The sequence below is a fragment of the Boleophthalmus pectinirostris genome, unplaced genomic scaffold, assembly GCF_026225935.1.
Source record: "Boleophthalmus pectinirostris isolate CB_2022bp ecotype Guang Dong unplaced genomic scaffold, ASM2622593v1 HiC_scaffold_22, whole genome shotgun sequence".
Taxonomy (NCBI): Eukaryota; Metazoa; Chordata; class Actinopteri; order Gobiiformes; family Gobiidae; genus Boleophthalmus; species Boleophthalmus pectinirostris.
Window position 1 is genome coordinate 41437332 of NW_026571190.1, and position 13917 is coordinate 41451248.

At 41.0% G+C, this 13917-nt stretch overlaps 2 protein-coding genes across 2 annotated transcripts in view; one reads left to right on the plus strand and one right to left on the minus strand.

Annotated features, from left to right (window-relative positions):
- The window catches only part of nup133 (nucleoporin 133), a 29874-nt gene extending 28678 nt beyond the window's left edge, over nucleotides 1-1196 (minus strand). Inside the window, exon 1 of the mRNA XM_020928587.2 lies at nucleotides 952-1196. Coding sequence (XP_020784246.2) covers nucleotides 952-1082 — 131 coding nt within the window. The 5' untranslated portion in view covers nucleotides 1083-1196. The remainder of the gene's footprint in view (nucleotides 1-951) is intronic.
- Nucleotides 1197-1668: 472 nt separating this feature from the next.
- taf5l (TAF5-like RNA polymerase II, p300/CBP-associated factor (PCAF)-associated factor) overlaps nucleotides 1669-13917 on the plus strand; it is a 13875-nt gene continuing 1626 nt past the window's right edge. Inside the window, exons 1-6 of the mRNA XM_055158673.1 lie at nucleotides 1669-1804; nucleotides 5800-5941; nucleotides 6902-7006; nucleotides 8899-9092; nucleotides 11063-11245; nucleotides 13166-13552. Of these exons, the coding sequence (XP_055014648.1) occupies nucleotides 5803-5941; nucleotides 6902-7006; nucleotides 8899-9092; nucleotides 11063-11245; nucleotides 13166-13552 (1008 nt within the window). The 5' untranslated portion in view covers nucleotides 1669-1804; nucleotides 5800-5802. The remainder of the gene's footprint in view (nucleotides 1805-5799; nucleotides 5942-6901; nucleotides 7007-8898; nucleotides 9093-11062; nucleotides 11246-13165; nucleotides 13553-13917) is intronic.

Here is a 13917-nt window from a genome sequence, read left to right on the forward strand (position 1 = left end):
AAGAGAAGCGAGTTAATATAAGTTTTTCTGCTTCCCGCTCCTTTTCGAGAAACGTACTTTTCTGTTGTTTAGAGTGTAACCGCGGTTAAACTGGTTTGATATTGGATATTCGACACATTCAAAGACAAAGACAAGTCATTTAACTTAAGATACATATCACAGTTTTTTTCAAACAACTTGTGACGTCTTCATAATCATCCAGGGTATAAATCACAATAATTATTTAAAAAAAAATCATACTATGAGTTGATTTACTGCATATTTGTGAATTCAACAGTCACTTAACTTGTGATGTATATCATAGATCAGCAGTGTTGGGGAGTAACAGATTACATGTACTGGAGTTATGTCGAGCATCACATCGATTTGTGCACAGCATTTTCGAAGGGAGGGAGCTATCTTTTGAGTCTCCTGATTATAATTCCAAACCGGACATTTTAGCACAAATCACCAGTGTTGTGGAGTAACAGATTACATGTACCGGAGTTACGTAATCAGAGTACAAATTATGAGTAACTGTATTAACTTACAGTTACTGTTTCAGTGAGTAGTATTTGGATTACAGTTACTTTGTTGAAATAAATGGATTACACAGAGGTATTTTCCTGTTTTCATATTTTGGGCTAAACCAGGGCTAAAACCAGGACTAAACCAGGACTAAACCAGGACTAAACCAGGGCCAATTTGAAGAGAACAAACAAGAATTTTCAGAATGTGGTTGCTACATTCATGTAGTTTTCAAAAGCATGACAATATCAAGTAATCCAAAGTATTCAGATTAAGTTACTCACTTTAAGTAATTTAATGGATTACGTTACAAACTACATTTTGGGGTGTGTAATCTGTAATCTGTAGGGGAATACATTTTAAAAGTCACCTTCCCAACACTGTTTATAATTGGAGTTGCATCACAGTGAACCCCCGGAGCTCCAGCGGGCCGCGCGCTCTCACCTGGCCCCGGACAGAGGCGTCCTGCGCGGGGAGAACAGCAGGCCGGACCCCGCTCCTCCGACACTCTTCCGGACCGACGGTCTGTTCGGCTGCCGTCGGCCGGAGCCTGGACCTGTGCGCGGGCTGAACATGTTCCCCGAGGCTCAAAACCTCCGTGCGGGAATAAATTATTAAAATATAAAGAAAAAACAATGTGATGTTTCAAACGTGAATGACCGAACAGCGCGCGGTGCAGTCCATCAGTGAGTGCGTCATCAGAACGTCACAGAATTATTTTATAAAACTAATAAAATTAATAAAAACAATAAGCAAACGACTGCCAGCGCATTAAAAAACATATACACGCATTTTATTTAAATTTACTTTTTAAAAAATATGTTTTATTTGCGTTTTAATGGTTTAGGAATAATAATCGCTCGCAGAAAAATCCACCGCGGCTCAAAAAAAGTGGCAACAACAGGGAAACTCAATCGATGAGAGCGTCATCAGAAAGAGACAGAATTATTTTATCAAACTAACAAAATAATAAAAAACTATAAGCAAACGACTTCCAGCGCATTAAAACACATCTACACGTATTTTATTTAAATTTACTTTTTAAAAAAATATGTTTTATTTGCGTTTTAATGGTTTAGGAATAATAATCGCTCGCAGAAAACCCCCCCAAAAAAAAAAAAAGTGTCAACAACAGGGAAACTCAATCGATCCTTAGCATTTTAGCATGTAGCATCAGGGAATAGATGGACTGGAGCCGCGCGCGTTATCCCGCAAAAACCGCCCGATTTAACCGAGAAAACACAAAATTATCACAGTGAATCACGTTCGAGAGTGAAGACGAGACACGCGAAATGCAGTAAGTTGTGATTAATGAGCGTCGGAGTGTGAAAGCTTGAACATCCCGCGGAAAGTTTACACCGGGCCGCGGAGCACGAGCCCGTTAGCCGCTGTTTAGCTCAAAATGCACCTGACAGTTGTAAACAAACGTGTGTGATTCACAGTGTTGGAGAGGTGACTTTTAAAATGTATTCCCCTACAGATTACAGATTATATACCCCAAAATGTAGTTTGTAACGTAATGTAATGTAATGTAATATTGTATTAGTTTAGTCCTAGTTTAGACCTGGTTTTAGTCCTGGTTTAGTTCTGGTTTAGTCCTGGTTTTAGTTCTGGTTTAGTCCTGGTTGAGTCCTGGTCTTAGTCCTGGCTTTAGACCTAGTTTACACCTGGTTAAGTTCTGGTTTAGTCCTGGTTTTAGTCCTGATTTAGTCCTGGTTTTAGTCCTGGTTTCAGTCCCGGTTTAGTCCTGGTTTCTGTCCTGGTTAAGTCCTGGTTTAGTCCTGGTTTAGTCCTGGTTTAGTCCTGGTTTAGTAATGGTTAAGTCCTGGTTTAGTCCTGATTTAGTAATGGTTAAGTCCTGGTTTAGTCCTGATTTAGTAATGGTTAAGTCCTGGTTTAGTCCTGGTCTTAGTTCTGGTTTTATTTCTGGTTTTAGTCCTGGTTTAGCCCAAAATGTGAAAATACCACCATGTAATCCATTTATTTCAACAAAGTTCCGGTAACTGTAATCCAATTACCTCTCATTGAAACTGTAACTGAATACAGTTACTCATAATTTGTACTCTGATTACATAACTGCAGTACATGTAATCTGTTACTACCCAACACTTTTGATTTGTGCTAAAATGTCCGGTTTATGTTGGAATTATAATCATGAGACTCAAGATAGCTCCCTCCCTTCGAAAATGCTGTGCACAAATCGATCTGATGCTCAAAACTACAGAATTTTTTAAAAATGTAAATAATTAAATAGACCCTTTTGAAAAATTGTAAACAAAAACATTCTAAATTACGGATTGGAGGCACCTGGAGGCAAAAATGAAGTGGAACAATAATGTGATTTTAATGGGAAAACTAGGATTAATTTCAGAATATCACAAAATAATGAAAAATCAAGGACAGTTTGCAAAATGAAAACCACAAAGACACAGTTTAAAAACACTTATATTTGTGTTTTGCATTATTTGTTTACTTGACAAGAGATTATCATAGACACTAAGCATTTTTACAAAACCAAAATTTACACTTTTGAGGTTTTATTGGACAAATCCTTACAGAAATGTTGAGCCCACAACAGTTTTTCACTTCATCTACATGTATATTACACATTTCATCATAAATTATACTTTTGGTGAAGCCCAAATCAGGATTCTCACAGTCATGGAAATCCTGGAAATGTAGAAAGTGAAAATGTATTTTTTCCATGCCTGGAAAAGTCATGGAATTTTAGTATCTCTTTCACACAGCTCCAGTGTTCCGAACGTCTGTGTCTTTTGTTTAAAAGAGACGACAATAAATGCACTGACAGGATTAAGAATGTTAAAAAACTATAATCCCAAACCATAAAGTGAGTGGAAAGAGTTCACATTTCAGATTTAGCTCTAAAAGTCTGATCAGTTCGACACATGTAGGTGCTGTAAAGTCATGGAAAATTCACTTTAGCTCATGAAAAAGTCATGGAAAAGTTCAGAAATTTTGTTGGTGAAAAAGAGCGGGAACTAGTGGCCAAATATTATTTTAGGGTTAGAAAACTATTTTTTTTCCACCCTTAAGAGAGAAGGAAAGTAAATAAGCTTTGTACCTTGAAAATTCTAAATTATTTTTTGTTATATGTCATAAAACGATTAGTATTTAGGTCTGCTCCTCAGTAAATCATTGTAAATATTTTATGTTGACTTCATTTTGCCTCCACTCCAGAATTTTGAACATTCTGAAGACATAAGATTTGACAGGGTCTACACATCTACTTGAACAATTTCTGTAAAAAAAAAGAACAAAAAAACCCCAAAAAAACTCATAATAAAATATCTTTTCAAATACGCCAGTTGATAGAGATGTTTATGTGAGAATCTGCTTTTCTGCATCTCACCTTCTCACATTGTTTACTGTTGTTGTACACTTTGGCAAGACATTTCACACAACTTGCTACTTCTTTATGCAGAATTACCTTTTACAGATAATAGACGTCTTACTCTATTTTTATTTTTATTGCCTTGTGTAGGACCTTGACTATTTTTTACTCCTTTATTGCAGTTTGGTTCAGTTGTTGCTGTTGTAAATTAATATGATGCCACAAGAGAATAGAAAAGAAACTACTACCATTTAATATTGAAAATCATATTCTATTGTTTAAAGAAAGTGTGTGTGTTTGTTTTTTTTGTTTTTTTATTTATTCAGTTTTTCAAGTTTTGTGTAGTAAAAAACAAACAAATACACCCAATGCAAAGATTGGGGCGCTCTTTTTGATTATATTTCAACCCTTTTGTCTAGAGTTTAGTGAAGAAATGTCCTTTGAGTCGTAGAGTCAGTTGCTCCAGTGAATATATTTCTTCTATAATGTCGAGCCACTGATTCACTGACGGTGGGGCCTTTTTAAATAGCTTCTTGTTATTACGTTTTTTTATGCCAATGTCAGAATCTTTAAAAAGGTTCTGTCTGCTTTTTCGATCACCTCTCCAGGCAGAAGGTTTAACAAAAATATCTTTGGGACAAAATAAGTCAAGATCGTATCTGTTTTTTCAAACACATTGTCCCAGAATGATTTTAATTTTGTACATTGTCCAAAAAATGTGAGTGTGATTGGTGTTATAATGGCCACACTGTCTCCAACAAACAACAGTCCAACCCTTGAACTTTGGCAGTAATTTGAGGAGTAATAAAGAATCGTATAAAACACTTCCGCCCAAATATCCTCCACCTTTTAGAGCCAATCACCCTCTGATAATCCTATTTAGATTTAACATAAAATCTTTTGTTACTCTTTTGTTTTTGCAGCTCTTTATAAAGTTTAGTGACAGATGTACTGGGCAGAACTTTATAAGCATCTTTAGAAAACGAATACTACTGTTATCATCTTGGTTTATATCTGTGTTGTAAAAATGACTTACCTGTAGATATCTAAACAAATCTGTGTTATCTAAATTGAATTCTGCTTTCTGATTTTCAAATGATTTGAAAGTGTTTCCCTTCACGAACGTGCACAAAGCTGTTAATCCTTTTTCTTTCCAAAATAAAAAGATTGGGTCTGTACTCAAAAAAGTCTGTACTCAAAAAAAAAAAAAAAAAAAACTGTAGAGGAAAAGGGCCAGATCAGGATTCCAGCTGCTTTCAACAAATTATATTTTCGAATAACTTCATGCCGTGTTACTAGAGTATTCTCCGTGAGTGTGTGTGTGTGTTTTTTTAATTATGATTGTGTTATTGAAATTGGTATTGAGTATCAAGTTCAAGGTTCAGTTGTAATCTGTTATAATCTGTAAACACATAATTACAGTCTGATTTTTACCTCCGCCAAGGAGGTTATGTTTTTGCCGGCGTTTGTTTGTTTGTTTGTTTGTTTGTCTGTTAGCAACATAACTCAAAAAGTTATGGACCGAGTTTGATGAAATTTTCAGGATTTGTTGGAAATGTGAAAAGGAAGAACTGATTTCATTTTGGGGATGATCCAGAAGAAATCCTGGATTCTGGATCACTTTGAAATTTTAGTTAACATTGTGGTAAATGGGGCCAAAAATTTTGTTTCTCAATATCTCGGTTAATTATTGACCAAACCCCATGAAATTTGACTCAGGGATGGACAATGGGATCCTCTTTCATATTCCAAATTGAAAGATACGAGACAAATATTTATGGAAAACACAATTAATATGAGGGGGACTGTAGTCCTTGGCGGAGGTCTGCGCTCTCTGACTGCTTTTCTAGTTTGCCAAATATTTTTACCAACTAGAAAAGGCTCTGTAAAAATGCATTGTTTAAAATATTGTGTGTTGTTTTGTTTTGTGTTTTGTGGAGGTGATGAAGCGCGTGCGTACGGAGCAGATTCAGTACGCTGTGGCTCAGTACTTGAAGAGGAGGCAGTATGTGGACACCGACAGCTCACTGAAAACAGCCAAACTCTGCCAGACGCCGGAGGAGATGGCAGCCAGCATCACGGGTAACTACGGAAACACACAAAAAACACACACACACAAAAAAATATTTTACCATCAAACCCCCGAACCCAGGGACTTTGAAATCCACATTAAAGACACGTAATAAACAATATCATGAGTAAATGTTTTTATAGAGCAGAAGAAACATCGAACGAGATGTGGGACTTTTGGACCACACAGCAGGGACTAAAACAGGACTAAACCAGGACTGATCAGAGACTAATCTACATTGGCTCACCTCCGAGCTCGTCCCGACACTCAGTCCTGTTTTAGTCCTGGTTCAGTCCTGGTTCAGTCCTGTTTTAGTCCTGTTTTAGTCCTGTTTTAGTCCTGATTTAGTCCTGGCTCATGGTTCAGTCCTGGTTCAGTCCTGGTTCAGTCCTGTTTTAGTCCTGTTTTAGTCCTGGTTCAGTCCTGGTTCAGTCCTGTTTTAGTCCTGGTTTAGTCCTGGTTCATGGTTCAGTCCTGGTTCAGTCCTGGTTCAGTCCTGATTTAGTCCTGATTTAGTCCTGGTTCAGTCCTGGTTCGCTCCTGGTTTAGTCCTGATTTAGTCCTGGTACCAGTCCTGGTTCAGTCCTGTTTTATTCCTGGTTCAGTCCTGTTTCAGTCCTGGTTCAGTCCTGATTTAGTCCTGGTTCATGGTTCAGTCCTGCTTTAGTCCTGCTTTAGTCCTGCTTTAGTCCTGGTTCAGTCCTGCTTTAGTCCTGTTTTAGTCCTGCTTTAGTCCTGTTTTAGTCCTGCTTTAGTCCTGTTTTAGTCCTGGTTTAGTCCGTTGCAAAAGTCCGGCATCTCGATTTCTAAAAGCTTCTTACTCCATCGTCTTCACTCCAAATAAACCCTTTTGTCTGTTTGACAGAACTGTATGAATGTTAAATAAATGTTTCTTTTCCCTCTTGTGCTGATGCTCTCCCTCTTCCTCTTCCTCTTCGTGTCTTCGTGTCTTCGTGTCTTCGTGTCTTCAGTGCAGACAGAGTCGGGCTGTGCGAACGTGGTTTCAGCGGCTCCGTGTCAGTCCGACCCTCAGCAGTACGAGGCTCAGTTCTCCAGACTTCACTCTTTTCTCTCAGGTAAAAGTCTCGATCTCAAACACAAACCGGGGGCGGGACAAAGGCCACGATTCGTGTTTTCTTGATTTTCCTGGCGGAGGCTGATCAGGAGGAGGAGCGGGTGGAGCACAGTGGTTTTTTTTGTTTTGTTTTTAAGCACAGAACCAAAGAAAAGAAAACAAAGAAAACAGTGAAATGATTTTACCCAAACAGCAGATCGACACAGGGACGAGATCATGATTCTGTTTTTATTACATTACAAGAATTTACGAGCTTTGGGTTTCACATTTTCAGTCGCATGTCTGAAAAACACAAGAGTCAGGGTTTAGTCCTGGTTTAGTCCTGGTTTAGTCCTGGTTTAGTCCTGGTTTAGTCCTGGTTTAGACCTGGTTTACATCTGGTTTAGTCCTGGTTTAGTCCTGGTTTAGTCCTGGTTTAGTCCTGGTTTAGACCTGGTTTACATCTGGTTTAGTCCTGGTTTAGTCCTGGTTTAGTCCTGGTTTAGTCCTGGTTTAGACCTGGTTTACATCTGGTTTAGTCCTGGTTTAGTCCTGGTTTAGTCCTGGTTTAGACCTGGTTTAGACCTGGTTCAGTCCTGTTTCAGTCCTGGTTTAGACCTGGTTTAGACCTGGTTTAGACCTGGTTTGGACCTGGTTTAGACCTGGTTTAGATCTGGTTTAGTCCTGGTTTAGCCTGGTTTAGACCTGGTTTAGACCTGGTTCAGTCCTGGTTTAGTCTGGTTTAGACCTGGTTTAGACCTGGTTTAGACCTGGTTTAGACCTGGTTTAGACCTGGTTTAGTCCTGGTTTTAGTCCTGGTTTAGTCCTGGTTTAGTCCTGGTTTAGACCTGGTTTTACAGTCTGGTTTAGTCCTGGTTTAGTCCTGGTTTAGACCTGGTTTCAGTCTGGTTTAGTCCTGGTTTAGTCCTGGTTTAGTCCTGGTTTAGTCCTGGTTTAGACCTGGTTAGACCTGGTTCAGTCCTTTTCAGTCCTGGTTTAGTCCTGGTTTAGACCTGGTTTAGACCTGGTTTGGACCTGGTTTAGACCTGGTTTAGACCTGTTCAGTCCTGGTTCAGTCCTGGTTCAGTCCTGGTTTAGACCTGGTTTAGTCTTGATTTTAGTCTTGTTTTAGTCCTGGTTTAGACCTGGTTCAGTCCTGGTTCAGTCCTGGTTCAGTCCTGGTTCAGTCCTGGTTTAGTCCTGGTTTTAGTCCTGTTTCAGTCCTGGTTTAGACCTGGTTCAGTCCTGGTTCAGTCCTGGTTTAGTCCTGGAAAGCCTTTTGAGCACAGAGCTGCATTAACCAAAGAAAACAGTCAGGGTTCCCACGGTCATGGAAATCCTGGAAAATGTTAGTCTGTCTTTCCCTCCGCTCCAATGTTCTGTTAAATTCTCATGATTCTGTCCTGATTATTTCTGAACGTCTGCGCCTTTTGCTTAAAACAGACGACAATAAATGCACTGACAGAATTTAGAATGTTCAAAAACTATAATATTAATGCTGTAACGGTTCAAAAATCACGGTTCGTGTGTTTGTCTCAGTTCCTTTTTTTCAAGGTCATAGTTTGGTTCATTTTCGGGTCAGTTTGGGAACAAAATGCAAAACCATTCTCACTTTGTTTATTTGTGTTTTTATTAAACCAACAATTTGTTTTAACATTTTACAAACGGAAAATAACGTAAATGTAAACCGCTGCTTGGTGAAAGTAATAATTTAAATAAAATATTCTCAAATAAGCAACAAATGTTTGAAATATAATAAAAAAATAAAAAAAAATTCCTTGTAAACAGTAAACAAAACTTTTCAAAAAGTAAAGTGCAGCACTAAGCACAAAAAATCTGAACTTTATTCTAGTTTGTCATGTCCTCATTATAACTGGACATGTGTTTCTTTTTGTGTGTCGCGTCGGTCCTCAGACACAGATCTCCCGTGGGCGCGGGAGGTGAGCCTGGTCCTCTTCCCGCTCTTCGTTTACCTGCATCTGGACATGGTTCGCTCCGGGCTGAAGTCCGCGGTGGACAGTTTCTACGGCCGCTTCCACTCGCTGTTCCTCCAGGAGCCCGAGCAGAGGCCCGTCGTGGAGCAGCTCCGACACGTCCTCTCGCCGCAGGTACGAACTCCCGCGCTTCACGTCGCGATGTTCTGCAGGACGGCGAGTGTCTTGAATCCGTCTGGGAGAATAACGTCGTCGCGTTCGACAAATTGAAAATCAGAAATTGCCCGATATGTTTAAAACAGATGGGAACAGCTGAAGTAAATACTGTTAGAAACACATTTGGAGATGGACACTAAAGCAGTTTAAGATCAGTGGGCTTGTTTCTTCCTTTAAATAAATGTCCAGATTTTACAGTAACAGAGCTTCAGACAGAGCAGTGCCTCCAGTTAGCTTCACCATCACAGAATGTTGATGATCAGCTGGAAAGTATCTATAGAGGCTTTGCACCCTCACGTGTCCCTATAACAACAGTACCTACGCCGCCATGACACCGGACACACTGTCATTGACTTCAGCAGCATCAGAGAAACATGGGCAGGTTTTGTTGTGTATTTAGTTGTTCTAGATCAGGAGAGTCAAACCCATTTTGGTCTGGGGGCCGTATCCAATCTACTTTGATCCCAAAGGGGCCGGAAAAAAAAAAAGGCATATAAACCCCAAAAATAGCAATAAGTTCAAATATTTGGCCAGAGAAACACAAATCTATTACAGAAATCTTTTTAAACTGATGAACTCTTTCTTTTACAAAATATTATGAACAATCTGAAACTTTAAGAAAAATGCAATTTCAACACAAAGTTTTAACATGAACTTGTCTGTAAATAGGAATAAGTAAATTTTTGTTGTAAAATCCTGCACTCGGCTCCACTTTTCTCATGTTGGACATTTTTCTGATGAGGGTGTCACGGTCAACAGTCAAAACGATCGTCCTTTAAGAGCGTTTGGAAAGAGACAAGTCTTCATTTGTGCTGCTCTGGTGGGAGGGGCCACGTACAGAGACGCTGGAGACGCTGCTGTGATAAACACCGCAGAAAATTACAAATATTTTAATAGAAAATATAATTAAAATATTTGAGTAGAAAATCAGCCGAGGGCCAGATTAAAGGTCTTGGAGGGCCGGATCCGGCCCCCGGGCCGTATGTTTGACACATGTTCTAGACGCTCTGAAAGGGATAAAACGATTTGTTTCTTCACTGTTCCTCTGGAAATGACTCATCAGGATCAAACAAGGGAATTATCAGGAAAAAGACTTGGATTAAAGCAGCAAAAATAAACCACGAAGAGATTTCCAATGGTCCCATCAAAACACGAAGTTTCATCATTGTTTCAAGCACATTTACTGAACTAAAATGTCATTAATTTATCCAGGAAAACCTGCACTAGTTTACGATTCAAGAACCCACACTGGCTCCTGTGATCAACACGACGCACGAGTCGAAGAGTCTGTGAGACGAACCTCGAAAGAATCGACCATGAAAAGATCCTCACGAACGTTACAAAGATCCACTCACAAAAAACGATTAATTCTAGAAGACAAAGTTGTGGATAAACAAGACAATAAAGAAAACATGGTCCTACGACGAGTGACATGTTTATATGTGCTGGAACATACAGTTTCTACTGCAAATGTTTTCTTTTTACATTTTAGTTCAGTAAATGTGCTTCTCTCATTAAATAAACTATGAAACTATTTAAATAACAAACACCTTGATGAAAGTGACGTGTGTGTTGATGGTACAATAGGAAATCTCTTCGTGGTTTATGTTCTCTAGACATAATTCCCGTTTTTTCCCGATAATTCCCTTGTTTGATCCTGATGAGTCATTTCCAGAGGAACAGTGAAGAAACGATTTGTTTTATCCCGTTCAGAGCGTCTAGAACAACCAAATACACAACAAAACCTGCCCATGTTTCTCCGACGCTGCTGAAGTCAGTGACATAGTGTGTCCGGTGTCATGGCGGCGTAGGTACTGTTACTATAGGGTCACGTGACTGTGCAAAGCCTCTATACATTTGCAAAGCTTTTCTTATTATTTTCATATATAAAAATATCTAAATCAAAGTGTCATATTTCCCTCCTGCAGGACATCAGCTCCAGCTCCAAACTCTCGGCTTTTCTGGAGAATAAGTTTGTGGTTCGTCTGAGCGAGGCGGCGTACGGATACCTGCTGCGATACCTGCAGAGCGAGGACAACAGCGCCCTCTGCAGAGCACTGAGCGCGCAGCTGCAGCTCGAGGTGACCACGGCCCCGCGCACAGACTACCAGGTCAGACAGAAAGACACTTCTACCAGTTTACGATGAGTTCTTCTTCTCTCAAACACTCTGTTCCACCTTGTGATGTCATGTAGTAACACAGGAAGCTCTCCACTGTGTTTTTGAACTCCACACACCTTCACGAGAATCAACTGGATCAGTGTTTCTCAAACTTTTTTTTCTGGGGATCCATATTTTAAAAGTCACAAACCTTCATGACCCAAGTCCAGAGACATTATTCATAAATCACAAAATAAAGATGGATTTTTGCATTAATGAACATTAACAATATCCAAATCTCTCAGTACGATATTTTCACTATACACATCTCACGGTACGATTATTTATTGCGATATTTAGTAGAGCTAACAAAACTCTGAATGTGCTTCTTTTTCCTCTTAAAATGCCTCAATAAGACTTAATCCAAAGAACTAAGAGTTAAAAGTGTTAAAACTGTTATTTCTTCTTGTTGTCTGCGCTGAAATAGAGCAAAGGATCATGGTCTATGTAGTTCCCTCTTTCTTTTTAGCTGTTGCTGCACCAGAACTCTTCATTTAAACAAAGAGACTTGTGATTCGATTTATTGTGATGAATCCGTGTATCATTCGTTCATTCATTTTTCAATATAAAACCAAAAATAAGAAAACGAAATAACAACAGTTTTCTTCATTATTTGTCTCCAAAACCAAAATGAAAAAAACGGATAACGATTCGTTTTTTCAGTTTTTCGATTTTGTGTTTAAATGAAAAATGGAAAAAACGGATAACGACCGTTTCCCGTTTACGTGACTTCAGTGACTGTGATGCACCGCGACTACCGGACTGAGACGGGACTGAGACCGGGACTGAGACCGGGACTGAGACCGGGACTGAGACCGGGACTGAGACCGGGACCAGACCGGGACTGAGACCGAGACCGACGGTCCGAGCGGTTCCGTGTCATCGTCTGTGCGCTGGTTCCGTGCGGGGAAAGTGAGAATGTTCTGCGGACTACAGGTCCGGACAGGCTGCTCCGGTCCTCCACACTCAAGAACCACGGCTGGTTCCGAGGTGGAGCAAAGCATCCGACTGACGCTTTCACACCAACGAAAACGAACCGAACTAAGAGCTTTTGGTCCAACTGAACCAGGTCTGGGACCACACCTGGACCAGAGCGGGACCAGAGCGCTACTGAGACTGGGACCAGACCGGACCAGAGCGGCCTGAGACCGAGACAAGACCAGGACCAGACCTGGGACCAGACCGGGACCAGACCAGAGGCTCAGAGCCCACGACAGGGCCGGAGCTCGAAGCTGAGGCTCAGAGTCAAAGCTCGGAGTCCACCCTGGTCCCACCCTGGTCCTGCTCTGGTCCCAGACCTGGATTAGTCCTGGATCAGTCCTGGTTCAGTCCTGGATCAGTCCTGGTTCAGTCCTGGTTCAGTCCGTACGCGGTGCAAAGTTTCGGCATCACAGTCACGGAAATCACATAAACAGGAAACGGCCGTTTTTTCCATTCTTCATTTAAACACAAAATCGAAAACTGAAAAAACGAATCATTATCTGTTTTTTCATTTTGGTTTTGGAGACAAATAACGAAGGAAGCAGTTGTTTTTTCGTTTTCTTATTTTTGGTTTTATATTGAAAAACGAATGAACGAATGACACAGGGATTGTGATGGTCCACGATGTTATTGTGAGAACTCTGACGATACGATATCACGATATTTCAGTTATTGTTACATCTCTATGTGAGACTCAAAACAGTTCTGTTTATCTCTCTCTTTGTTCATTTTATGATGATTATAGTTTTTTGTTTTGTTTGTGTTGTGATTTGAATGTATTTCTTATTCTGTGAAGCACTTTGAATGACTTTATGTACGAGTTGTGTTGTACAAATAAACTTTGTGCCTTCACGTGCTCACATTTCCGTCGCTCGTGTGTTTCTCCCGCAGCTGTACGGGGCTCCGGGCGCCGCCGCCTCCGCCCCCAACGCGCTCTCGTCCTGGGCGGGGGTGGACGGGGCAGAGGGGGGCGCGGAGGGCGTGGAGGTCCCCGCGGAGATCCCCCAGAACGAGGCCGCTCTAGACGCGCTCCAGGACGTCATCAAGAAGGTCCGAGAAGGCCCGCCGTCCCTCACCACCGTGTGCTTCTACTCCTTCCACCACACGGAGGCGCTGCTGAACGCCGCCGAGGTCTCCCCCGACAGTCGGCTGCTGGCGGCGGGGTTCGACAGCTCCGCCGTGAAGCTCTGGAGCCTCCGAGCGCGGAAACTCAAAGCCAAACCGCACCAGGTGGACGTGTCGCGCATCAGACTGGCCTGCGACGTGCTCGAGGAACAGGTGGGGGCGCTGTGGACGTTTGGGATCAGTTTAGTCCTGGTTTAGTCCTGGTTTAGTTCTGATTCAGTTCTGGTTTAGTCCTGGTTCAGTTCCAATTTAGTCCTGGTTTAGTCCTGGTTTAGTCCTGGTTTAGTCCTGGTTTAGTCCTGGTTTAGTCCTGGTTTAGTTCTGGTTTAGTCCTGGTTTAGTCCTTGTTGTGTTAATTTCTCTCTCCCTCTCTCCTCTTTCTCTCTTTCTCTCCTCTCTCTCACCTCATTCTCTCACTTCTCTCTCTCTCTCTCTCTCTCTCTCTCTCTCTTCTCTCTCTCTCTCTCTCTCTCTCTACTCTCTCTCTCTCTCTCTCTCTCTCTCTCTCTCTCTCTCTC